Source organism: Sorex araneus, chromosome X, assembly GCF_027595985.1.
Source record: "Sorex araneus isolate mSorAra2 chromosome X, mSorAra2.pri, whole genome shotgun sequence".
NCBI classification, from domain to species: Eukaryota; Metazoa; Chordata; class Mammalia; order Eulipotyphla; family Soricidae; genus Sorex; species Sorex araneus.
This window is the reverse complement of record NC_073313.1, coordinates 370,892,980-370,917,835: the sequence shown is the minus strand read 5'-3', so window position 1 is coordinate 370,917,835 and position 24,856 is coordinate 370,892,980. Positions and strand designations below refer to the sequence as shown.

At 61.1% G+C, this 24,856-nt stretch overlaps 1 protein-coding gene across 1 annotated transcript in view; it reads right to left on the bottom strand.

The window, feature by feature from the left end:
• Positions 1-12,280: 12,280 nt before the first annotated feature.
• Positions 12,281-24,856, bottom strand: part of QPCT (glutaminyl-peptide cyclotransferase) — a 22,949-nt gene continuing 10,373 nt past the window's right edge. The window contains 6 exon segments of the mRNA XM_055122121.1: positions 12,281-12,509; positions 13,234-13,350; positions 17,219-17,318; positions 18,436-18,597; positions 21,680-21,771; positions 21,774-21,954. Coding sequence (XP_054978096.1) covers positions 12,358-12,509; positions 13,234-13,350; positions 17,219-17,318; positions 18,436-18,597; positions 21,680-21,771; positions 21,774-21,954 — 804 coding nt within the window. The 3' untranslated portion in view covers positions 12,281-12,357.

Sequence of the window (24,856 nt, the reverse complement as noted above, 5' to 3'; positions counted from 1 at the left end):
TCTCACCATGGAGAGGTTACTGGTGCCCGCTCGAGCAAATCGATGAGCAACGTGGTGACAGCGATACAGTGACATAAAATAAAAATAAAAGGGTCCCCAGAGGGGCATCTCCATGGGAACGCAGATGAGCAATTCCTCTGCTGAGTGGGGCACCCCCACTCCTGCTGTGGGCCAAGCCAGACCACCGAGCCCAGGCAGCCAGGCCGAGGGGCCAGGCTGTTCTGTGACAGGGTGTTCCCCACACAGGTCCCCGCCCTCTGTCCTCACAGGACCAGACAGGCCTTACACCCGGGACAGGCGCCCTTCCTTCCCGGCGCCCCTCACTGTCCGAGCCACCCAGTGACCGCGGGCACGCCCACGGGTGCCCAGCCTCGAGCTGGCACCGGCACGCACGTCGCTGTGGGAAAGGCTCGTCCGTCTGACTCCACTGCTGGGCCAGGTGCCTCTGGGGCTCGGCGGGTGAATGCAGCGGGGACACGACGTCACCTGCCATTCCCGGCCTCCCGCCTCCTCTGGTGGTGTGACACCAGCAACGCCAGTTGCAGCTTTAATCAGCTGCCGGGACCCCCCGGTTCTAGATCAGTTCCAGGTGTCACTCTGCTTTGCTGCTGAGGGGGAGCGTGTCGGAGGGGACCCTCGGGCACCGTGTCTGTGTGTCTGCGGTGCAGTTGGCACGGCTGTGAAGTGGTACTTCCCGGGCGCCCGGCACTGGGCCCCCTCTCCAGCCCCGTGCCTTGGGGGGTGGGGGGGCGTTTAGCTGCGTCTCACCCTGAGCTCAGTGCTCAGAACGCACCAGCCCTGGTGGAGGCTGGGGCCGGCCCAGCATTAAAGAAACGAGACAGCCCCAGGCGGGGCCGTTCACAAGTGTCCCCTGCTGACGTCCCTCCTCCGGGCAGCGGGGACAGAGGCACCGTTCTACTCGTCCCTGACACGCGGCCAGCTCCCCTCGGCCCTGTCCACGGGGACAGATGGCACAAGCGGGCGTGATTTGTCTGCGGTGAGTGTCACACACAGCACACGGGCGATGACAACCCGCTCGTGCAGCCCCCCCCCCCCCGACGCCGGCCCCTGCTGCCCCTCGTAGGACGCCGCTGGCCCACACCAGGGGGGCAGGCCTTGGTCCAGGGCTCTGCCTCTAGAATAATCTAGACACGGAGCCCGCTGCCCCCCGCCCCCGTGCTTAAACACGTGTGTGTTCGTCTCCGGCACGCATCAGTTTGGACCCCCTACTTCTCTCCCAACATAGACCCTGGGATCCAGGAGTCTCCGGCTCCCCAAGTCCTTCTTGCTCAAAGCTCTGGTTTCTCTGAATCTGATGCGAGGTCCCCGACAGGTCACCAGCAGTGGGGCCGTCTGTGTGCGGGTGAGACCCACCTCCTGGCACCCGGCTCACTCCGGGGTCAACACGGACATCCAGGCCGGCTGGGGCGGAACCCGGGCCCGGGGCGGGGAAGGAGGTGGAAGGAGGGGAGGGGAGAGACAGGGGGGCAGGAGATGGCGGCGCCTTCCTCCTTCAGTCACCCGCCCGGGCCCTCCGGGTTGCTGCGGCACCCGCTGGCACCCCCGCTGGGGACCGAGCTCCCGGGGACACTCAGCAGGGAGGGTCACAGCCCCCGGCCTGCCCCCAGCAGCCTCCACCCACGGCCCAATATTGGATCCTCGCTCTGTGGGACCCCCCGCCCCCACCCCTTCCCCTGCCTTTTCTTTCCCTCCCCCCTACGCCCTGCCTCTTCCTCCTTCTCCCCGCCCCAGGTTCACGGTCCTGGGCAGATGCAGAAGTGGGGTGGGGGCTCTGCCAGGTTCTAGCCAAGCTAGCTGTGACCCTGGCCCTCCTCGATAGTCTCACGGGGTGGGGAGGGGGCGGGGGGGCGGGACGCAAGGCTGAGGGTTTGCAGGCTGAGGGGTGCAGCGCCGGGGCCGACTATCCGGGCTCCCGACTCTGAGCTACACCGACGGAGAACGGTGACACCCCAGACCAGGAGCTGGGATAAGAGTATGCGCTGGCGGGTCGCAGGGGCGCTGCAGGGCTGTCCCGCCGGGCGTCTCTCCAGTGGCTAGAAGGAAGAGCTGGTTTGCACTTGGAGGGTCTCAGGAGGCCCCAGGCCCGCTGTGTCTGCATCGGCAGGGGATCTGGAACAAAAGAGACCCGGGTCCCGCGCCGCGTGCGCCGCCTAGTGGTGACGGCGCGGAACGGCCGGGAGAAGCGCCCCGCATCCTGCGCCCGGCGTCCTGCATCCCGCATCCCGCATCTCCGCGTCCCGCATCCCCCATCCCCGCACCCCTGCAGCTGAGCTCTGCTTGGCACGGAGCCGGAGGGGCGCCCTGTGCTCGTTTGACGCGCGGAGGGAGCAGGAAATGTTTACCACAAAAAGGTTCCTTTGCACATTCTTCGCCGCACATAATTAGCGGTTTGTTGTTCTTGTTGCCATGGTGAGAAGATGTAGCATGGAAGCTCCTAGCAACTCGCAAACCGACCACTTAGCCCTGTTGACGAGGCGCCGAGCTGGGGTCCAGGCTCTTGGAACTTTCTCAGCTCAGAACTGCAAGCGGATCCACTCTGACCAATGGCTTCCGGCTGCCCTTCCCCTCAGCCCTTCTACTCTGTCTCTCTTTCTTCCTTTACTTCTTTCTTTCTTTGTCTTTGGGCGCCACGCCCGGTGGTGCTCAGGGCTTACTCCTGGCTCTGTGCTCAGGGATGACTCCTCGTGGTGTTCCAGGAACCATGTGTGGTGCCAAGGATTGATTCCGGGTCAGCCGCGAGCAAAGCAAGTGCCTTACCCACTGGGCAAACTCTCCAGCTGCCAGTCGCCAAATTGCATCAGTGCATAAACATGTTCTGTCCGTGTAAAGTGATGTGGTTTCGTGATAGAAATAGGCTGTGTTCCGCTTTCCACACGCTCGGGCTGAGCCTCACGTATGAGTGAACTTATTCCTGGACACATCACAAGACACTCCCTACCCGTTCTCCACAATTACCACACCACATTTGACAGGGTTCAGACAGTAGGCAACACAGCATAGAGGAAAAAATATATATATATATATATGCATATATACATATTTTCAGTCATATATACCAAAGCTCACATCACCCAAACTTTAACAACATGTTAGTGATATCCTATAGAATGTCTTAATGGCTCCTGCCAAAATAGAACAATTGTCACACTGTTTCCTATATGAGCACTTTTTTGTAAGCATGTTCAGCAGTTCTGCATAGCAGACAATACAAAATATATTCTTTCGGGGCTGGAGCAATAGCACAGCAGGTAGGGCGTTTGCCTTGCACGCGGCCGACCCGGGTTCGAATCCCAGCATCCCATATGGTCCCCTGAGTACCGCCAGGGGTAATTCCTGAGTGCAGAGCCAGGAGTAACCCCTGTGCATCGCCAGGTGTGACGAAAAAAAAAAATATATATATATATATATATATATATATATATTCTTTCATTTGTGTTTTGGGACTGGGACTGGGGCTTGGGATGGAAACATCCCGAACTTGGTGGTGGGAAGGCATAATGGTGGTGGGATTGGTGTTTGAATATTAAATGTAATCAAATATTGTGAAGTGACTTATAAAATAAAAAATTAAAATAAAAAACAAATAGGCCGTGGTTATGGAAGCTATCCCTCACACAAGTGGAATTTTAGGCTTTCCTTTCAATATTCTTCAATTAAGCATCATAAGAACCTGCTATAACCTGGGAACGTTCATGCCATAACAAAGTTTCAAAAGCAGGAACAAGCAAGTCTGCGTAACAATATGGGCATAGCTATGTTAAAATGCAAAGGAAATATTCTGGCAAGATACGCCCAGTGATTCATCCCAGGTCCTGGTGATAGTTGGAGTGATTCTCTTCCCTCTGCTTTCTGGTGGTCACATTTCTGCTGCAATTGGATCATCATTTAAACAAAGAGTTTTATAAGGACAACCACAACAACATAGGAATCCCGGGATCCCTCCCTCCCACCGGGACAGTGCACAGTGACACTGCATGCAATCTCCATGGAGAAACGTCTAGAAAATAACAGTAACACAGAATAAGGAGGAGGTAAGATGGTGCTGACGCCGCGTGAACCCCTCTCGCTCTCCCGAACCCGGCTCCCCGTCTCGCCTTAGACAACGCACGGCTCAGCACGCCAGGCATGATGGAACTCTACGCGTGACCCCTGCTGGAACCCTACGCGTGATTCCTGATGGACATCGCCGGCTGTTTTACAAGATTTGGACAGAATGGCGTCGGTGGGGCACAGAGACACTGCGGTGGCCACAGCATCACCACCTGTGCTGGCACATCAACCTCACGGAGATCAACCTGAGGCCGCAGATGTCCCAGGTGCTGCCCAGAGACGCAGGCAGGTGCGTGGTTGTCAGTGTGCAGATCATTACAACATGCCAGTCGACCAAAAGCTTACATTCAGTAGACTGGGAACACCTGTAAAGGTGATTAGAGGCCACCCCAAAAGCCTCCGTCCCTCTCAGAGAGCCCGGCAAGCTACCGAGAGTATCCTGCCCGCACGGCAGAGCCCGGCAAGCTACCTGTGGCATATTCAATACGCCAAAAACAGTAACAATGACGGTCCTCATTCCCCTGACCCTGAAAGAGCCCCCATTATGCTATCGGGCTACACTAACACGCGACAGGGACGAATGGAGACGTTACTGGTGCCCGCTCGAGCAAATCGGTGAACAATGGGATGACAGTGATACAGTGATACAGTGAATACAGAATAGAAATCAATAAGGAGGACAGAGGCTCACACATGTATGTGCAGGGCTGGGGAGACAGTCCAGCAGGCAGAGCGCTTGCCTTGCACACGGCCGATGCGGCTTTGATCCATGGCTCTCCATCGGACCCTCTGCGCCCTGCCAGGAGAGATCTCTGAGCACAGAGCCGGGAGTAAGCCCAGAGCAACACTGGGTGTGGCTACACACCAAATAAAAAAATCTTTAAGAGGGCCTGGAGTGACAGCAGTAGGGGGCCTACCTTGCACACAGCTGCTGCCTGACCCCTCCACAGAAGCAAGCCCACCGGGGTTGACTCCTGAACACAGGGGCAAGAGTAAGCCCTGAGCACCACTGGGTATGGCCCCCAAATAAAACAAAACGAATAATCTTGGATAAAAGAAATAGGAAACAAACTAAGTTCAAAGTTAATAGGAAGAAGAAAGTTACAAATATAATAACCAAAAAGTAACTGAATAGAGACAAAACACAGAAAGGAAATGGGATGTTTAATATAAATGCAAACCTTTAGCTAGATTTATTTGGGTTTTTTTGTGTGTGTTTGGGGTCACACCCAGCAATGTTCAAGGGTTACTCCTGGCTCTGCACTCAGGAATTACTTCTGGCAGTGCTCAGGGACCATATGGGATCCTGGGCATTGAACCTGGGTCCACCTCATGCAAGGCAAACGCCCTCCCTGCTGTGCTATTACTCCAGCCCCCACTTAAGTTTACTAAAAGGAAAAGGGGGCTCAAAATCAGAAGAGAGCAAACGTGACGACTGGCCCTCTGGAGTATTCTGAGGGCTACCCTGAGTCACAGCCAACACCCTAGAAGGATAAATTCCTAGAAACATACGATCTGCCACAACTGAAGTACAAAGAACCATGAAACCTGCACACATCGATTGCTAGTCACGAGGTGCTTTAAACAAACAAGACACAAGCAGATGATCTCACTGGTGGAGAAGAGACATGGGCTGCTGTCACATCACACACCTTAAATTCACACCATTAGGGGGTCAGAGAGATAGGACAGTGGGCAGGGCCCTCGTCTTACATGCAGCCAGCCCAGGTTCAATCCTCAGAATCCCATGTGGTCCCCTGAGCACCACCAGGACTAATTCCTGAGCACAGAGCTAGGAGCAAAGCCCTGAGCATCGCTACATGTGGTCCCCGAACAAACAAAAACTCACACGACGCTGGGGTCCATTCTATCTCAATAAAGCTAGGGCCAGGAGGGCACAAAACCAGCTTCGGATGTTAAATGACCGGCCTGTGTAAACGCAGCCGTGTTGATGCACCGAATGTTCTGGCACATATGCAAAATGTGCGCATCTCCTGAATGCCAGACTAAGCAAAGGACCGAAAAGCTGGCCACACAAAGCAGAGAAAGACAGTACAGAGGAGGGGAGCTTGTGGCAAGTCAGGAGTGTGCCAGGTCACGGCCCATACGCGAATCCCTAGGGAACTCAACAACTCGCTTCGTAAGACGTCAGTGAAAGAGTGGGCAGAGAGAGAAAGGGAGAGAGACAGAGACAGAGACAGAGAGGCAGGCTTGGGGGTGGGGTGGGGGATGGGGGGGGACCTGGGGACACGGGAGCTGGGGGGTGCACACTGGTGGAGGGCTGGGTTTGGAACATCGTGTGACTGAAACCTCATCATGAACAGCTTTGCAAGGGTCTATCTCACAGTCATTCAATTAGAAGAAAAGCTAAAAAAAGAAAAATTAGCTCCACGGAGATCAAGCTAATAAGCACTTAAAAGTGCTCGACAACATCAGCCATTAATTAGCAAACCCCAAAGACACAATCACGTGCCATTTCTCACCCATCGGGATAACTCTAGCCTAAGACAACAGACTCCGACGAGCATCGGCAAGAACTGGAGAAACTGAGACTCAGCTGGAGTGACAGTACAGTGCCGAGGGCATTTGCCTTGCACGCGGCCGACCCGGGTTCAATCCCCAGAATCTGGCATGCAGCTGGCCCGGGTTCGACCCTGGGCAACATATATCCACTTCCAGGAGTGACCCTGAGCACGACGGGGTGTGGCCTCGAAACGAAGATCAGAATTGAGAAAAAGCCTCACTACGCGCCCCCTTCTCCAGGCCAGGAGACGGGCTCCGGGGCCCAGCCTGCTCCGCTCCTCCCTGGCGCCTGGGGGTCCTCTAGGAGCACAGAATGCAGAGTCCCAGGCGCACCCAGCCCCCGTCAGGAAACGCCCAGCTCTAGGGTTTACACTTGGTCTCTTTCTTTCTTCTTCGGTTCCTGGGCCACACCCTGCAGTGCTCAGGGCTGACTCCCGGCTGTGTGCTCAGGGACCACCCCTGGCAGGCCCAGGGGACTATCTGGGGTGCCGAGATGGCACCTGGGGCGGCCGTGTGCCAGGTGAGCGCCCTCCCCGCTGTGCTCTGGTGTCCCCGAGGGCTGCATCTGAACCCCTCCCTGGGACATGGCTGAAAGCAGATTCTCCAAGACCTGCTTGTTCCTAGCTCGCACCGAGGGCCTGGGTTCGAGTCTTGCCGCTTCCGTCTGTGGGCTGCAAACCTCAGTGTACCCTGAGACAATGGGCCTTGGGACAGCCACAGGGCAGTGCAGAGGGGGTTTGCCTTGCCTGCCGCCGCCCTGGGACCGTCCCCTGAGCCAGGAGTGGCCTCGCCCCTGCCCTCCCCCTCACCTGCCAGCCTTGTTCCGTTACGGTGGATTTGAGACGGCTTTGCACAGCGCCCCAGAGAAAGCTCCTTCTCACGCCCTGTGTGCTTCCCCGCAAGGCAGAGCCGGGTCAGCAGCTGGGCGGGACAGAGGAAACAGGGGCTGGAGGGGCAGGACCAGCGGACAGAGACCCCCAAGCCCAGCTGAGCCCCAGCTGCGCCCTCCTGGCCCGGCGGGAGGAGAGACCGCGGGGCGGCAGCGCCACCTGCTGGCAGAAAAGGGCCCTGCAGTTTGCTTTACCCGTCTCGGCTGCAGCTGGGTCTGGTCGCTGCCCTCCATCCACCCCTCGGGCACGAGCACTGTGGACAGGGGCGGGCGGGCGAGTTTGCACCTGACGTATAAGAAAGGCCAAATGTGGACGCGCCAACCAGGTATAGAACCGTGCGCTTAGGAACCAATTCCAAAGCGTGTCAGTGACATGAAGAAATGCACGTACCAAGAGTTTAAAAAGAAAAGGAAGGTTTCTAACCCGTGAGATCATGATCGACGAAAACTGACAACATGAGCATAGGAAGGAAGCTGGGGAGGCCAAGGGATGGTGTGAGGGAGAAAGGGAGGGAGGAAGGGAGGGAGGGACGGAGGGAGCGAGGGAGGGAGGGAGGAAGGCAGGGAAGGAGGAAGGGAGCGAGGGAGGGAGGACGGTCCCCAAAACTTTTTAAGATCTCCCTTTAAGAGTCTTTTGCATGAGACTAGACATGTCCAGGCCAGAGCTAAGTGAAACCGAAGTAAGCGTCCAGGCCCCGTGGGCCAGCCGCAGAGGAGAGGGGGACAGACGCCGGTGACCTGCGGAGGCCGAGGCCTGGCCTTCCAGCCACGACCGGCCTCGCGTGGCTTCTCGGTGATGCTCCGGAAGCTCGGGCCGTGCTCTCCGGGACACAGGAGCCCCCCCAGCAGGGCCCCCGGGAGCCCTGGGGCTGTCCAAGGACACAGACGGCTCAGCTGGGTGGCGAGACCCAGATCCGGGAGCTGTGACGCGTCTCCAAGGAGCCTTGACAGGACGGCGGGCGTCCCTGTCAGCAGCTGGGCCAAGGGAAGGAGGGAGAAGAAGGGAGCAGGCGGGCGGCCTGCGGGCCCGCGGGGAAGCCTTGCAGAGGGCGCAGGCAAGGGCCTGAGCTGTAGCAGTGATGCCCTGAGGACCGACCCTGGGCAGGGGGCGAGGGAAGTACCGCCCGGGGCCTGCAGGGGGCGCGCACCTGCACCGTGATGGAGGGGGGGCCCCCTTGCAGCCCCCGGGCTGTGGGCCTCGTGGATGTGCCCCTTTGGGGAGGGGAGGGGTGCGGGGGGAGCGGTTTCGGGGTCTGCAGCTGGGAACAGGGGCTGCTTTGTCCTGACGGCGGCTGCCCGGGAAGGCCCAGTCCTGGGCTTGGGGCTTGTCCTTTCTTTGAAGGCCAGGCTCGTGAGTGCCCTTTGATGGCTATGCGCCTTTGAACTCACATCTCGGGGGGAGGGAAGCAGCCTTCGCTGTTGCAGGGCCAACGTAGCACTGTCCCACTGTTCATCGATTTGCTCGAGCGGGCACCAGTAACGTCTCCATTGTGAGATTCCATTGTTGTTACTGTTTTTGGCACATCGAATACGCCACGGGGAGCTTGCCAGGCTGGGCCGTGCAGGTGGGATACTCTTGGTAGCTTACCGGGCTCTCCGAGAGGGACAGAGGAATCGAACCCGGGTCGGCCGCATGCAAGGCAAACGCCCTCCCGGCTGTGCTAACGTGTTGGGTGTAAAACCCACACTGCCCTCAGGGCCACTGACGCGCTCCCCAAGGCGTCACAGGGAGGTCAGGGCCACTGTCCTCAGCTCTGGGCTTGAGTCCGTCCCGCGGGGGGCGGGGGATGGTCCAGAAGACTTTCACGGCTTCTGCCCGGATCAGTCTCCGCCCGTCCCCAGGCGTCCTGTGAAGAGGAGGCGTGGAGCACGCTCGCACTTCCGCCGGGAGAGAACGTCACCCGCGCCAGCTGGGAGGAAGGAAGCTGCTGACGTTTCTGTTTCTCCTTTTATCTGGTTCCAACATACCCTCGGCTTCCTCCTCTGAGAATGATCCGTCCCATGCCAGCTCCACACGCGTGATAGATCCGTTCATTTCCTTCTGCCTCGGAAGTTCCTTTGGGACGTGTGTCTATTTGTATACGTAGGTTACCCTTGTACATGTAGTGTGGGACTGTCAACTGGCTTAGGTTTGGCTTGGTGACTTGCTTAGGTTTCTTTTTTCTTTTGAGGGGGGGGGTCACACCCAGCGATGCTCAGGGGTTACTCCTGGCTCTGCACTCAGGAATTACTCCTAGTGGTGCTCAGGGGACCATATGGGATGCCGGGAATCAAACCCTCCCCGCTGTGCTATTGCTCCGGCCCCCATGCTTAGGTTTCTTACATCCTCTTTCCATTCAGTTTTGATATCATAGTTAAATCACTTTTTTCTGATATTAAAAAAATGAAGGCGCTGGAGAGACAGTGCAGGGGTTACGGCAATTTCCTTACACACCAGTGGCCCAGACTCAATCCCCAGCACCATATGTGGTCCCCCAGGAGTACTCCGTGACTGATCCCTGAGCACAGAGCCAGGAGTCAGCCCTGAGCATGGGTGTGGCCACAAAGGGGAAAAAATGTGACATATATATGAGATGTGCATATGATATATATATATATATAATCTCATATATGTGCGCATTGAACACATGAGGGGGCAGGAGCTGGCTCAGGGATCAGGAATACTTCACGTCCCCAGCGACCCAAGTTCAAATCCTGCCTCCCGTCCCCCGGAGTGCCCCTGAGCTCTGCCAGGGAGGCCCGGGAGAGCCAGGACTGAGGGCCCATCCCACCGCACTCGGGGCCCCAGCACTGGCCGCCAGCCGCGCTGGCCGAGGACCACGGGAGTAGCCTCTGCCCCCAGCCCGCCACACGGGCGCCCCCACCAGGAATGAGAATTCACGAGGAAAAGCCAAAGAACAAACGGGGAGTCCGCGAGCGTGGCGGGACTGGAGTTTGCCTTCTTACCCATCTTCTGTGCTCTACAACAAAAACGCAATATGTGAAAGACCATTAAAAATGAACTGTAGCCCTGGAGCACTGTCATCCCGTTGATCATCCATTTGCTCGAGCGGGCACCAGTAACGTCTCCATCGTGAGACTTGTTGTTACTGTTTTTGGCATATCGAATACGCCACGGGGAGCTTGCCAGGCTCTCGTGGGGGCGGGATACTCTTGGTAGCTTGCTGAGCTCCCCAAGAGGGGCGGAGGAATCGAACCCGGGTCAGCCGCATGCAAGGCAAACGCCCTACCCTCTGTGCTATGAACTATGAAGTATATTAATTCTTCACTCATATATTTAAAAAGGAAATCCGGGGCTGGAGCAATAGCACAGCGGGTAGGGCGTTTGCCTTGCATGCAGCCGACCCAGGTTCGATTCCCAGCATCCCATATGGTCCCCTGAGCACCGCCAGGAGTAATTCCTGAGTGCAGAGCCAGGAGTAACCCCTGTGCATCGCCAGGTATGACCCAAAAAAAAGCAAAAAATAAATAAAATAAAATAAAAAAGGAAATCCACACTGGCATCTTATTCTGGCTTCACATCCACGGAGTGAACCCGATAAATATTCCTCAGAGAAACACGAACCTTCAAACTCCGTTTGCTTTGCGGTGGACGCAGTGATTCCGCAGTGATTCCCATGTAAGGAAAACGGGAGACTGGCAGGGCCGACAGCTCGAACTTACGTGTTCAGGAGACTCCGTTATAGGAAGCCTAAATCCATTTCGCTCCATAGTTGCTTATCTAAAGGAGTTTTTCTTTTTTCTTTTTGGACCACACTCAGTGGTACTCACGCTTACTCCGGGCCCTGACCCAGGGTCACGCTAGCAGGGCTCAGGTCTGCATGTGCTCGGGCTGAACCCAGGTCAGCCACATGCAAGGCCGGCGCCCTGCGTGCTGTACCGCCTCTCTGGCCCCAGACAACGCGAAGGTGTTCGGGAAACAGCCAATTAGAACCTTCGGAAGTGTAGACACACGGCAGCTCGGGGCTTGGCCTTGCTCGCCGTAGACCCGGTTCAATCCCTGGCGCCACAGATGGTCTCCCGCCCCGCCGGGAGTGATCCCCGAGAGAGGCGTAACCCCGAGCACCCCTGGGTGTGGCCCAAACCCGAAACAAAATAAAGCCACAAACAAACAAAAACGGAGGCGTAGGAGCAAGGAGACTCAGTGGAACCCACACGCTTCACGAGGTCGAGTGCCGGAGTTCGGTTCCCAGAACCAAATTAATAAGCAACTTCGACACGAGTCGAACTTCCATAGGACCCAGTGACTCCGCCCCCAGCAGCTCCCCCTCCTGGGAAGGACATTATTCACAATAGCAAGATCTGGAAACAGCCTGGCTGCAGGTCGGAGCGTGGGGGAGCCTTGGCACGGAGGCACGACGGCCTGAGACCCGGCCGGAGAGACGAGGAAGCCGGGCTGTTTGCTGCAGCTCGGGTGGGGCAGGGGGTCTCGGGCTGCCTGACGCCGGAGTAAGCGTCAGACAGATGCCGGGAGCGGCACTGCGGGCCTAAGACAACTGCTTCAATACCCTTGTCAGCTGCGGGACCTCGATTTGTATTTTTAATTAATTAAAACAAAGAAACAAAGCAAGGGGGAAAAACCAAACCCAAATAAGCCCCGGAGATCTGACGGCGGAACTGAGGTGCTGGGGGGGAGGAACGGGGAAGGAGTGACCCCAGGGTGAAAGAATGTGCGGCCGAGGAGCAGGGACATTGGCACTGGTGGCCGGTGGTCCCGGCGTTGGACACGTATGATCCTAAACACGGAGCATGCTTCAGGCTGACGGGACTCAGTAAGAACCAGGAAGCGGCTGAGGCTACGATGCAAATCTAAGGTTTATTGATCCGATGTTCAAAGAGCCTGGGGCCGGCCCCCTGGCCCGCCAGCAGCCGCGTCAGAAGCTGAGGTGCAGGTACTCGGACACGAAGACCGCCATGATCTTGGTGAGGTTGTCGATGGTGTCCCTGTGCAGGTGCTCTTCATCGTCATCCAGGGTGTGCCAGACGTCGGGGAAGGGAAACGTGATCAGGAGCAAGACCGGAACACCTGCGAGGAAGGCGTGGCTGGGGCGGGACCCGTGCTGCCGGTGGGGGCCCCTGAAGAGCCCCAACTCCCGTCAGAAGCCCTGGCACACCAGCGCTCCGACGGCCCTGCGCCCTGCCCCGCACTCCAAAGCCAGACTCAACAGTCATGCAGGAGGGGCGATAAAGCACCCACTATGGGGCTGGAGCGATAGCACAGCGGGGAGGGCTTTGGCCTTGCACGCGGCCAACCCGGGTTCGATTCCCAGCATCCCATAGGGTCCCCTAAGCACACCAGGAGTGATTCCTGAGTGCAAAGCCAGGAATAACCCCTATGCATCGCCGGGTGTGACCCAAAAAGAAAAAAAAGAAAGAAAAAAGAACTAACGCGGGCTCCAGGGAAGCCGGGCCGCAGCAGCGGCTCAGGCCCTCGGAGGCCAGCGAGGCCCCCGGGACTCGGATTTCCACCAGCTACGCAAAGGGCACGAGAGGCCAGCGGAGGCTCTGAGTGGGAGGGAAGGTCAGCAGTGGGACAGGCCCGGGCGGGCGTCCTCGGAGGGGGCAGGGCCCGAGAGGCGGGTCCCGGTCCCACAGAGACAGCCCTGAGGGGAGCAGGGGCCCCGGGGCCCTGGGTGGCTCCTGGGTGGCCGGCTCCCAGCAGCCAGCTAGGCAGAAGGTCCCCGTGCCCAGGCCTGGTTGGGAAGGCGGGGACAGAGTAGGGAGCGCACCACGCACGCGCGCGCCGTTACCTCTCCGCAGGAACGGGACGTGGTCGTCCTGCACGCCCCTTCCCCGGCCCTCGTGCTGGAAATACGGGGTCTCCAGGGAGTGGTTCTTGAGCAGACCTAACTCGTGGAGCTGGCGTTCTGCGGGGACATGAGCAGCGGGTGAGAGCGTGTCCCTGTGCTGACGCCCCGAGGCCTGCGCGTGGCGGGCCCGGAACACCGCGCGGGAGGGGCGAGACAGGGCGGCGGGGAGGGCACTCGCCCTGGACGCGCTGGCCCGAGTTGGATCCCCACACCCCATAAGGTCCCCTGAGCCCCACCTGGAGTGACCCCTGCGCAGAGTGGGGAGGGAACCCTGAGCACCAGCAGGTGGAGCCCAACATAGAAGGGAAGGTGGGAGGGAGGGAGAGATGTAGCGGGGTCACCCCTGCAGCACCCCCAAACATCTGGGCCCCAGGGCCAGGCACATTTCGGAGTCGGCCCCCGGGAGAAAGGGTCGCGGTGGCAGAAGCACGCGAGAGAGAGAGGGAGAGAGAGAGAGAGGGAGAGGGAGAGAGAGAGAGAGGGAGAGAGGAGAGAGGGAGAGGAGAGAGGCAGAGAGAGAGGGAAAGAGAGAGGGAGGGAGAGAGAGAGGGAGAGAGAGGAGAGAGGAGAGAGAGGGAGAGAGAGAGAGGGAGAGAGAGAGAGGGAGAGAGAGAGGGAGAGAGAGAGGGAGAGAGAGAGAGGGAGAGAGAGGGGGAGAGAGAGGGAGAAAGAGAGGAAGAGAGAGAGAGGGAGAGAGGGAGAGAGAGAGGGAGAGAGGGAGAGAGAGGAGAGAGGAGAGAGAGGGAGAGAGAGAGGGAGAGAGAGAGGGAGAGAGAGGGAGAGAGAGAGGGAAGGAGAGAGAGAGAGGGAGAGAGAGAGGGAGAGAGTGAGACAGGGGGAGAGAGAGAGAGGGAGAGAGAGACAGAGGGAGAGAGGGAGAGCAGAGGGAAGCAGCCTGGGCCTGCCTGAAGGAGCCCAGCAGCTCATGAGTCCAGCCCACCCCTGCCCCCCGGGAGCCAGGAGCTCCAGGGAGAGGGACGGCACAGAGCTGTCACCTCTGGGTGACTCGGCTGGGCGACAGCTGCCTGCTGGGGCGCCCGGGAAGACCCACAGCCAAGTGTCCCGGGAGCTGCGAGGGCTGCCCGGTGGGCAGGGGGCCCCAAAGCGCAGGGCAGGCCTCTGGACGCCCAAGTGAGACCCGCCTTCCCCCCGGGCCAGCTCCTCCTGGTGCGGTGAGGGTGAGGAGGGGGCGGGGGGGAGGGTAGGGGGGCAGAGGTCCCAGGAGGGTCCATGCAACGGGGCAAAACCCTTTGGGAAGGGCCTGACGGATGGTGCACGGAGTGGGGCGAAAGCTGGAAGCCCATTTGGTCCCCGAGCACTGCCAAGGCGAGCACCACTGGTGTGGCCCCAAACCAGAACGAAAGAGAGTGAGCACGAAGCAGAGCGACACTCTTCCCGGCTGCTGAGCCCGGCCCGTGCCGAGGCCTCGGCCCGAGTGACCCGGCAGCCGCACAGCCCCTCCGCCCGCACAGGATGCGAGCTAGAAAGTTCCACGGACCCGCAGGTCAGAGCAGACAGAGCGGGCCGGAGCGACGGTCCCGCGGACCGGCACGGACCCTGCACACAGCCGACCCGGCCCGGCCCCTGGCCCGCCGGCGCGACCCCAACAAACAGCAGCAGCCACGAGAGCGCCCGCGTTGGGGTGGCAGCCGGGGGCAGAGAGAGGACGGAGGCCCAGCAGGAGGCTGGACCCGGGGACGGCCAGGGGCGCTGGAAGTCGGGCGGAGGGGCGCCGACCTTGGCCGGAGACGCGGTCAGGCCCCGGGACGCCCCCCGTGGGCTCCCGCAGATCCCGGGGCTGCGGCCCTCCAGGCTCCCGGCCACGGTGGGCACCGAGCTCAGCCCGCGCCGGGGAGGGGCTCCGGGGAGGCGCGAGGATGGGGGGAGGGTGTCACGTGACACGGCCACCCCTTGCGGGGGCAGAGGGCGCGTGGCACAGCCCCCCAGCACAGCGGGCGGGTCACGTGACACCAGGTTGCCTGGCGCGGTGTCACATCAGGCCACGTTGCCTGGTGGGGTCACGTGACAGCACGCACCCGCTGGCGCAGGCCCCAGCCTCTCTCCGGCCCGTCCACCCTCCGCCCACTGGACCTGAACCCTCCACTAGCGCCCAGGGCCGTGTTCGGGGCGAAGGGCCGAGTCAGGACGGAGAAGGCTGGGGTGGGGGGGGGGCCTGCGCCCTGGACGCCCGCGCCTGCCCGCCCTCCACTGGCTCCCTCTCCCCGAGGGTCGCCCGCAGGCAGAGACCCTGAGTCTGCCCGTGTTCTCCCGCTGACTGTCGGCCTCAGGCAGCAAAAGTGGGGAGGGGGGAGGGGGGCCCTTCCGAGGGCTGCGGCCTGGAACCAGGCTTTTCTCTTATTTCTGTCTTGTCCGTTTTTCCTTTCTTTGCTTTTGGCCCCGCTCGACTCTGCTTGGGGATTACTCCTGGCTCTGCACTCAGGCACCACTCGCGGGAGAGCCGGCACTGGGCCGAGTCAGCGTGTGAGGCCAGAGCCCTACCCACTGGACTACCTCTTTGGCCCCTGTCTTAGCTTCTTAGTCCTGAGCGGTGACTCTCTTCAGACCTGCTCACCCAGGGCCTCTCCCACCACATCCCACCTCCTGCCCTTTGGCAAACAAGCAGAGGTTGTGCTCGGCCCCAAGGGAATGATCTCTGGAGAGGCCCTGGAGGGCTCACGAGCACTGCCAGGAGGACCCCTGGGCAGGAAGTCTCCCGCAGGCACTGCTGGGTGTGACCCTACCACCAAAACACGACAGTAGATAAGGCAAAGGGATGTTTCCACGGAACGTGACAGAGGCAGGGATGGGGAGGGGGGAAACTAAGGACTGTCCCTGGCATCGGCTGAGGACCGCGCCAGCCAACACCTGGGATCGGGGCGCCGTCCCCGGACAGACACTCCGCCTGCCCCCAGAGGGTCCCGGGGGAGATGTCCTCAGGCCGTTTCGAAACTCGGCAAACAAGAAACACCGAATACTCTGCGCCCACCTCAAGACGCGCTGCCGGGCCGGAGAGCGAGCCTGTGAGCGCAGGAGACACCCAAGGGTCCCGGGAGAGGCTGGGGGAGGGTGCTGGCATCCGGCCGAATCCCGGGGTGTCCCAGGGGCGGCGGGGGAGGGGAGGATCATCCGGGTTCTGCAGGTCCGGGCCGCCTGGAGCGTGGCCCCAGCCACATGCCTGCAACGCCCCTACACTGACAGCCCGGGAGGGCGGCAGATGGGACGGGACAGTGGCCAGAAGCCCGCCCAGCTCCCCCTGGCAGAGCCAGGCCCTCGGGACCCCCGCAGACCCCCAGACGCCCGCCAGAACCCCCCCGGGATGCAGACCCGCGTTACTTTGGGTGACCCCGATTACCATTTTGTTGTTACAAGAAATATGAAATAAACGACTTTGTGCCTGCTTGGGGGGTGAGTGGAAACGGGGGGCGGGGGGCTGGTGTTGGAACCGTGAGCCCCCGAAACAGCCGTCTTACGGCGACTTTGTAAGCTACGGTGTTTAAATAAAATGGGCTTTTTTTCTTTTTTTTCTTTGGTGTTTTTTTTTGGGTCATACCCGGCAATGCTCAGGGGTTACTCCTGGCTCTGCACTCAGGAATTACTCCTGGCAGTGCTCAGGGGACCATATGGGATGCTGGGATTTGAACCCGGGTCGGCGTGCAAGGCAAACGCCCTCCCCGCTGTGCTATCGCTCCAGCCCCTGGTTTTTTTTTTCTTAATGAAAATAAAACAGGAGGACTCATGGCAGAGGGAAAGTGTGCGCTGATCTGGGAGTTTGGGTGTGGGGCGTGGGGGGCTCAGAGGTGTGTCCCCCCCCAGAGGAGAGGCCGCCTCACTGTGAGGACGTGGCCCTGCGGTGGCCCTGCTGTGTCCCGGCCCCACGCCCCCGGCGCCCCAGCAACGGCCAGGCAGGGGCAGCGGGGCGGCTCACCGATGGCCTCCAGCCTGCGGAACCAGCGGGCCGTGCTGGGGAAGACGCTGGAGAAGGTGGGGCCGGGGGCTCCGATCAGGTCCAGCAGCACGAACAGATCCTGAGGGGGGAAGGAGGGAAGGAGGCGACCGTCAGGCTGCCGCCCTGCCACACGCAGGCAGGAGAGGCGGGGAGCACGCGGGGCGGGGCCGACTCCCGGCTCTGTGCTCAGAACCACTCCTGGTGGGCTCAGGGGAGGGGGCACGAGCCCGGCCAGGGCCCTCCCGCCGTCCTGCCACCGGCACCAGCGCCGCAGCCACAGGCCCTGAGCAGACTGCGGCGGACAAGGGGCAAGGAAGGCCGGTCACCCGGGGGGTAAAGGGAGGGGGGAGGGAGGCCACGGGGGGGGGGCAGGAAGGACGGGGGGGGGGGGGGTGGGAGGGGCCCGGGGCGGGTGAGAGACGGGGTCGGGTCACACCTGCGCCTGGCAGGAGGGCGAGGGGGGTCCAGGCAGAGCCCCAGGACCCAGGGAACAGCACATGGCACACTCACCCCTCCGGAGCCTGCCGCCTCCCCACCCTCCCCACCCTCCCGCTCAGCCCCTCAGCCCAGAGCACTTCCTGCCGGAAGGTTCCAACCCAGCCAGCCGGGCTGCTCAGAGGCCTGGAGGCGGAGGTCAACTCACTGTGACCCGCAACCCTGCACCCCTGCAATCCCCCAAAACCCACCCATCACCCACCCCCAACCCCCACTCACCCCTCTCAATCCCACACCTCACACTCCCCCTTACCCCACACCCTTATCCCTCACTCCTGCACGCACTCACCCCCTCACCCCTCACCCCACTCACCCCCTTATACCTCACCACCCCACCCACCCACCCCTGCACCCACTCACCCCCTCACCCCTCATCCCCTCACCCACTCACCCCCTCAATACTTACCCCCACACCCATTCACCCCTCACCTCCGCACCCACTCACCCCCTCATCCCTCACCCCTGTACCTACTTACCCACTCACCCACTCACCCCTGCACCCTCTCACCCCCACACCCCTCATCCCCTCACCCACTCACCCCCTTATCCCTCACCCTCGTGTCCACTCACCCCCACACCCCCTCACCCCTCACCCACTCACTCTCTCACCCCCCACACCCACTCACCCCTCACCCAATCACCCCTCACCCACTCACCACCCCACACCCCATCCTTCACGTGCACCCCCGGCACCCACTCACTATGCCGTGCAGCTGGTTGGTCTCCACGGCCCCCGGTGGGTGCGGGGTGGACCCCATCTTGTTGGCCAGGTGCCGGGACCCGTAGAGAGAGTCGCTGGGGGACCAGCTCTGAAACGCCTCCTCCCCGTCGAAGAAGATGAGCTTCAGGGAGAGATCCCGGTTCTGGAGGGAAGGGGGGAGGGAGAAAAGGGGGAGGGGGAGAGAGCTGAGCGCTGCGAGCCCCGCAGCGTCCCCGCCCGCCCCCCACCCCCTAACCCTCAGGCCCGGCCCACCCCAAGCTGCTCCCTCCTTAGGGCACGGGGCAGCCCAAGGTCAGCCCCGGGAGAGGCGCCCCGGGCATGCCAGTCTCGCCCCTGCACCTCCCAGGGACCCCCGAAGGCACCAGGCCAGGGACAGACGGACAGACAGTGGCAGAGGCCCCCAGGGGCAGGAGATCTTCGGAATGGCCACAGCACATGGTGGGTTGCGGGGTCCCAGGGGGCCGTGGAAGGCGGGGCCTGTGTCCTTCATCCACGCCCACCAGCTCACAGCCTCAGCACAGCTGACCTCTCGCAGAACCCGCCTTAGTCACAGTCAGCTCCGCCCCCCCAGGCCCCAGCCCGCTGCCCGCCCAAACCCACGGGACACTTGCCCGGTGCTCCCGGCCCTGTCTGGGGGACACGCTTACATGTCATCCGCAGACTCGGGCATCCCCCCCGCCCGCCCTCCAGGCCCCTCTCCCAGCCTGAGCCTGACACGCTCTCAGGCTGGCCTTGGTGTCCACTCACACTCCAGGGCCCCAGAGGACCGCGGGACACACGGCCAGAGACTCCAGCAGGGGCTGCACCGAGGGGGGTCCCCAGAGGTCACCGTGGGGTGTCCACCTTCCGGTTCCCACCCCGGGTCCCAGCTGGCTGCCTCGTCCTGGAGCCGATGGACCCTTGGGCTCTTGTATCTGTGGACGTGCTCCTCCCACCCCACCCCCGCCATCCTCGCCGGCCCCTCCAGCCCCCTCCCCAGTGACTCATCACGCCCCCTTCACCCTGTCGTTAGATTCTAGTTCCCAGAAACAGAAGCTCTGGGGTCCCCCTCAATGGAGCTTCTTCTGCTGGGTTTTTTTTGTTTGTTTGTTTGTTTTTGCTTTTTGGGTCAACCCGGTGATGCACAGGGGTTACTCCTGGCTCTGCACTCAGGAATGACTCCTGGCAGTGCTGGGGGACCACATGGGATGCTGGGAATCGAACCCAGGTCGGCCGCGTGCAAGGCAAATGCCCTCCCCACTGTGCTATCACTCCAGTCCCTTCCTGCTGGGTTTTAAAAAGATTTTCCTTTGGGCACACGCCCTCCCCGGTGCCGTCCACCCGCGCTCACTCGCGGGCCCTCCAGGCTAAACCGAGGAGGCCGCACTGACGAGGCTTTGGAAACTGAGGCAGCCCAAACTCTGCAGCTTAGAGCAAGAAGCCTGGGCTCTCCGGGGAGGGGAGGGCAGTGGGGTGGGGGGCTCTGTCCTGAGACGGGCCAGGCCCACCTCCTCCTGGCCACGGCCAAGGCCAGATGCCAAGCACGTGGCCCGCCTCTACCGGGCCATTCCTGGCGCCCCGCTGGGGAGGGGGTGCCGGAGCCAGGTCCAAGGTCAGGGAGGATGGGTGAAAAGTGCCCAGACACAAGGGGGCTCCCGCGGGGAGGCCAGCAGAGCCGCAGCAGAAGGCGGCCTGCAGGCCAGCGTGTCCAGCTCGGTCACCCCAGCTCCGGCAGGACGACCGCAGGCGCCCCTAGGACCCTCCACACAGAGGAGCTCAAACCCCCCAGGCCCGCGCCCCGAGCAGGCCTCTGTCAGTCGCCCCCATTCCTGTCTGCCGTGAGAAGGGAAGGCAAGACCACCCGCTGCACACGGGGGCCCCCCACCCACCGCGCCTGCAGCCCTGTCTGGTTTGGGTGCCCCCTCAGGTGCGAGCTGGGTGGGAGGGTAACAGCCCCCCGGGGGGGGGGGCGTCCCCCGCACTGCCCCCACAGTCTCTCTGACGTAACGACCCCAGGGCAGACCTCGCCCTGCCGTGGGAAAGGACCCGGGAGACCAACAGCCCACAAACACAACCAAAAGGCAACAACAGAGCCGAGATGCTGCTTTCTTCAAGCCCGGCACGGCGGGCGAAAACAGGCCAGATATCTCTCTTCCTTCCATTACAAGATAAACCCTGCCACGTCGCTCCCGCCCCGTCTCAAAGGCGGACCGGGCCAGGCCGGGGCAGGAGGCATCCGGGCCCCAGTGCTGCCTGTTTGGCTTTGCCCGGCCGACCGGGCTGGGAGTGAAATCTGAACACAGCCCCAGAGCATGGCACTGTGTTCCAGTTGACCCATGAACTCCCGGGCTGACACAGCAGCCGGGACGGTGGGGCAGGCCCGAACAAAGGCTCTGCGAGGCGTGGTAAAACTGAGCCGAGATCCAGCGATAGCAAGAAAGCGGCTTTCTGCCCCTTGTTCCGCCCCCCCCCCCCCACCCCATGCCTGGCTTTCCCGCTGTCTCCCTCGGGCCACCTTGCAGCAACGCTCGCCACAGCTCCGACTCGTCCGTCAGCGGGACCCTGATACTGACGGACAGAAAGAGAATGAAGTTTTCATGCATCTGCCTCCATGGACCGTCCACCATCTTTGTGTTTAGAAAAGACCCCTTACGGGGCTGGAGCAATAGCACAGCGGGGAGGGCGTTTGCCTTGCACGCGGCCCTCCCGGGTTCAATTCCCAGCATCCCATAGGGTCCCCTGAGCACCGCCAGGGGTGATTCCTGAGTGCATGAGCCAGGAGGAACCTCTGAGCATCGCCGGGTGTGACCCAAAAAGAAAAAAAAAAATTAAAAAGATGTGTCCCCGAGCAAGGCAGGGCCCAGGGGATCAGCTCACCGTTCGGTATCTTAGATCTGTTGCCCCTGGCTGACACTCCCGACAGTGCTGTCTTCCCACGAGTATCCTGTGTTCCTCACACTGTTTGCAACAGATCAGTATAAAGTGCACGCGGAGGGGCTGGAGCGATAGCACAGCGGGGAGGGCGTTTGCCTCGCACGCAGCCAACCCGGGTTCGATTCCCAGCATTCCATAGGGTCCCCCGAGCACCGCCAGGGGTGATTCCTGAGTGCAGAGCCAGGAGGAACCCCTGTGCATCGCCGGGTGTGACCCACAAAGAAAAAAATAATGCACTCAGAGTCTGTCTCCCCAGGCCTTCTGTGGTGCTCGCGGGAGCACGGCCGGCTTTTGTCTGGGGGAGCCCATACCTGCAAGGAGAGGAGCTTCGTGTCCAGGGCGCGGGCCAGCTCCAGGATCATGGCGCACGACACGGCCGAGTCCGAGGCGCCCACAAACACCGGTCCCAGTGGGGCATGTACTTGGAGTCATAGTGGCAGGCGAGGACCAGGTGGCGCCTGGCGGACGGGTTGAGGGTGCCGATGATGTTCGAGAAGGACCGGTACCCGAAGGGGGTCCAGCTCACGAAGGTGTCCACCTCCACGGCCCACGGGGCCGCCAGCTTCTGGATCCTCCTCAGGATGTGCTGGGCGACACAGAAGGCGGAGTCAGAGCAGAGCAGGGTCCGCGGGGGACCACCCCGACGCGCTGGAACACCTTCCTACTTAGAAACGGGCCCCCGCGACTTCCTGCCCCGGGTGCCCGCAGCCTCTCCTCCTGCCTGACTGCTGTGGCCACGTGGGCTACGTGGAGAAAGAACCAAACCCAAAGGACCAGACCCGAGAGCTGGGCCGGAGCCATAGGACAGCGGGGGGGGGGGGGGGCGTCTGCCTCGCATGCGGCTGACGGGTCCCATCCAGCCCCCCATTTGGTCCCCCTGAGCTCCGCCAGGGGTGATCCCTGAGCACAGGGCCAGGAGGCGGCCCTCAGCATCGCAGGAAATGCCCCCCTCTCTCCCCCCCAGAGAAGGTCATAAAGAAACGGAGACGCGGGTGTTTGGTAGGGGCCTGTCGCTGGGGAGGCTGGGGCACGGTGGCCGGAAGCTGACATTCCAGGGTGGGTGCAGCGTTGGGAGGCTTTAGGAGGAAACCCTGCCGGGATCAATAACATTGTAAACCATGATGACTAAAGTTTGCAACAATAGGGGCTGGAGCGATAGCACAGCGGGGAGGGCGTTTGCCTTGCACGCGGCTGACCCGGGTTCGAGTCCCAGCATCCCATAGGGTCCCCTGAGCACCACCAGGGGTGGTTCCTGAGTGCAGAGCCAGGAGTGACCTCTGTGCATCGCCAGGTGTGACCCAAAAAGCAAAAATTAATTAATTAATTAATTAATTAAATAAAATTTGCAATAACAACAACAAAATACTTAAAGTGATCCACACTCAGTGCGGTTGTAGCAAGGCTGGCTGAAGGGAAAGAGAACCCTCTCCCCTTCCAAACCTTGGCCCTGCCAGCCCATCCCCACCGCCCCAGCGGCTACCATGGCCACGCTCAGGGCTGGCTGCGTCCCTGCGCCCCTCTCCCTGCTTATCCCGGCCTGCAGCCACACAAGCACAGCCCTGGGCGGCCACGTCTGCTCCACGGGAATCCGCCCTGCTCACTCCTCTCCCCCAAGCTCAGCCGCAGCAACAGGCCGCAGGGGCGAGGCGGGCAGGGGTGCAGATTAAGAGAGGGCATGCCTGGCACACACAAGGCTCTGAGTTCGATTCCTGACACTCCATGGGCCCCACGCAGCAATGTGGGCTGGCTAGGGGCCCCCAGCACCCCCGGGCCGAGTACCAAGGCTTTCAGGCCCCTGCACGGACAGCAGCCCGGTCCTCTGAGTGCCACTCACGGGTGTGGCCCGGAGGGAAAAATTTTTAAATATATAAATACATGTGTGACATTTCTACACAGCGAGATTGAGATCCGGCTCAGGATCCGCTAAAGTTCGCCTTAATATTTCTAGGAGGCGGGGCTGGAGCACTGAAGTGGAGAGGGCGTTTGCCTTGCACGTAGCCAACTTGGGTTCAATCCCGGCATCCCGTACGGTCCCCTGGGCCCCGTCAGGAGCGATTCCTGAGTGCACAGCCAGGAGTAACCCCTGAGCATCGCCGGGAGTGACCCAAAAAGCAAAAAATAATAATAATAATAATAAATTCTTAGGAGGCCCCGGCCTCGGGAGCAGGGGTGAGGCTCCGCGCCACGCTGCCGGCACTGCCCAGACCCGGGCACAGGGACCTGTGGGGCCACTCGGAGGAGCTGGACGGGCAGCTCTCACCTGAGCCCGGGCCAGCATGTGCCCAGCCCCGTCCAGCAAGTCCTTCCTGTTGTCACAAACACCCACGCCGGACACCCGGGCACGGACCGTGCAGAGCCCGGACAGGGGCCGGCCCTGAGGCCAGTCCTCGCTGGCACCCCGACACCGCTGGGCTCTCTCAGGATGGGCAAGGCGGGGCCAGGGCCAGCGCATGCAGGGGCAGGCTGGTATGGCCTCTGGTCACCCTGAGCCCCCAAGTTTCCACGTGGGGAGGGTCAACCAAGGGACCACCTTGCACACGGTCAACCAAGGTTTGATCTCCGGCACCCCACACGGTCCCCTGAGCCCCGCCAGGAGGCAGCCCTGAGCACCAGTGGGTATGGCCCAAAAACAAAACAGAGGAAGAAGAAGGGAGGGAGGGAGGGAGGGAGGGAGGGAGGAAGGGAGGGAGGGAGGGGAGGGAGGGAGGAAGGAAGGAAGGAAGGAGGGAAGGAGGGAGGGAGGGAGGGAGGGAGGGAGGGAGGGAGGGAGGGAGGGAGGGAGGAAGGAAGGAAGGAAGGAAGGAAGGAAGGAAGGAAGGAAGGAAGGAAGGAAGGAAGGAAAAGAGGGAGGGAGAGAGGGAGGGAGAGAGGGAGGGAGAGAGGGAGGGAGAGAGGGAGGGAGGAAGGAGGGAAGGAGGGAGGGAGGGAGGGGGGAGGGAGGGAGGGAGGGAGGGAGGGAGGGAGGAAGGAAGGGAGGGAGGGAGGAAGGAAGGAAGGAAGGAAGGAAGGAAGGAAGGAAGGAAGGAAGGAAGGAAGGAAGGAAGGAAGGAAGGAAGGAAGGAAGGAAGGAAGGAAGGTGTGGGGTCCTGTGTCCTGTCCAGCAGGTAGGACCCTTTGTGGGGCTGAGGAGGGGACGCAGCCGAATGAACAGATGCAGAGACAGAAGGAGGACGAGAAAAAGAGAGAGCGCTTTATTCACTGGCAGCTACAGCATTTATACTTGCCTGCTGGGAGGCGGTGGTATGGTATACGTGCCCGGACTCCCGTACACGTAGTAGTCAATCATAGCTCGTGACATGTCCATTTATCAGGTAAACAGTGGCGGAGCAGTAAGGTCAATAAGGTCAGCATTGGCAGGAAGTTTAGTAAGCCTCTGTTTGAGAAGAGCCAGGCTCTGTCTTACTTGAACATAAGAGCCAGGATTATAAAATGGCTCCCACCAGGAAGGAAGGAAGGAAGGAAGGAAGGAAGGAAGGAAGGAAGGAAGG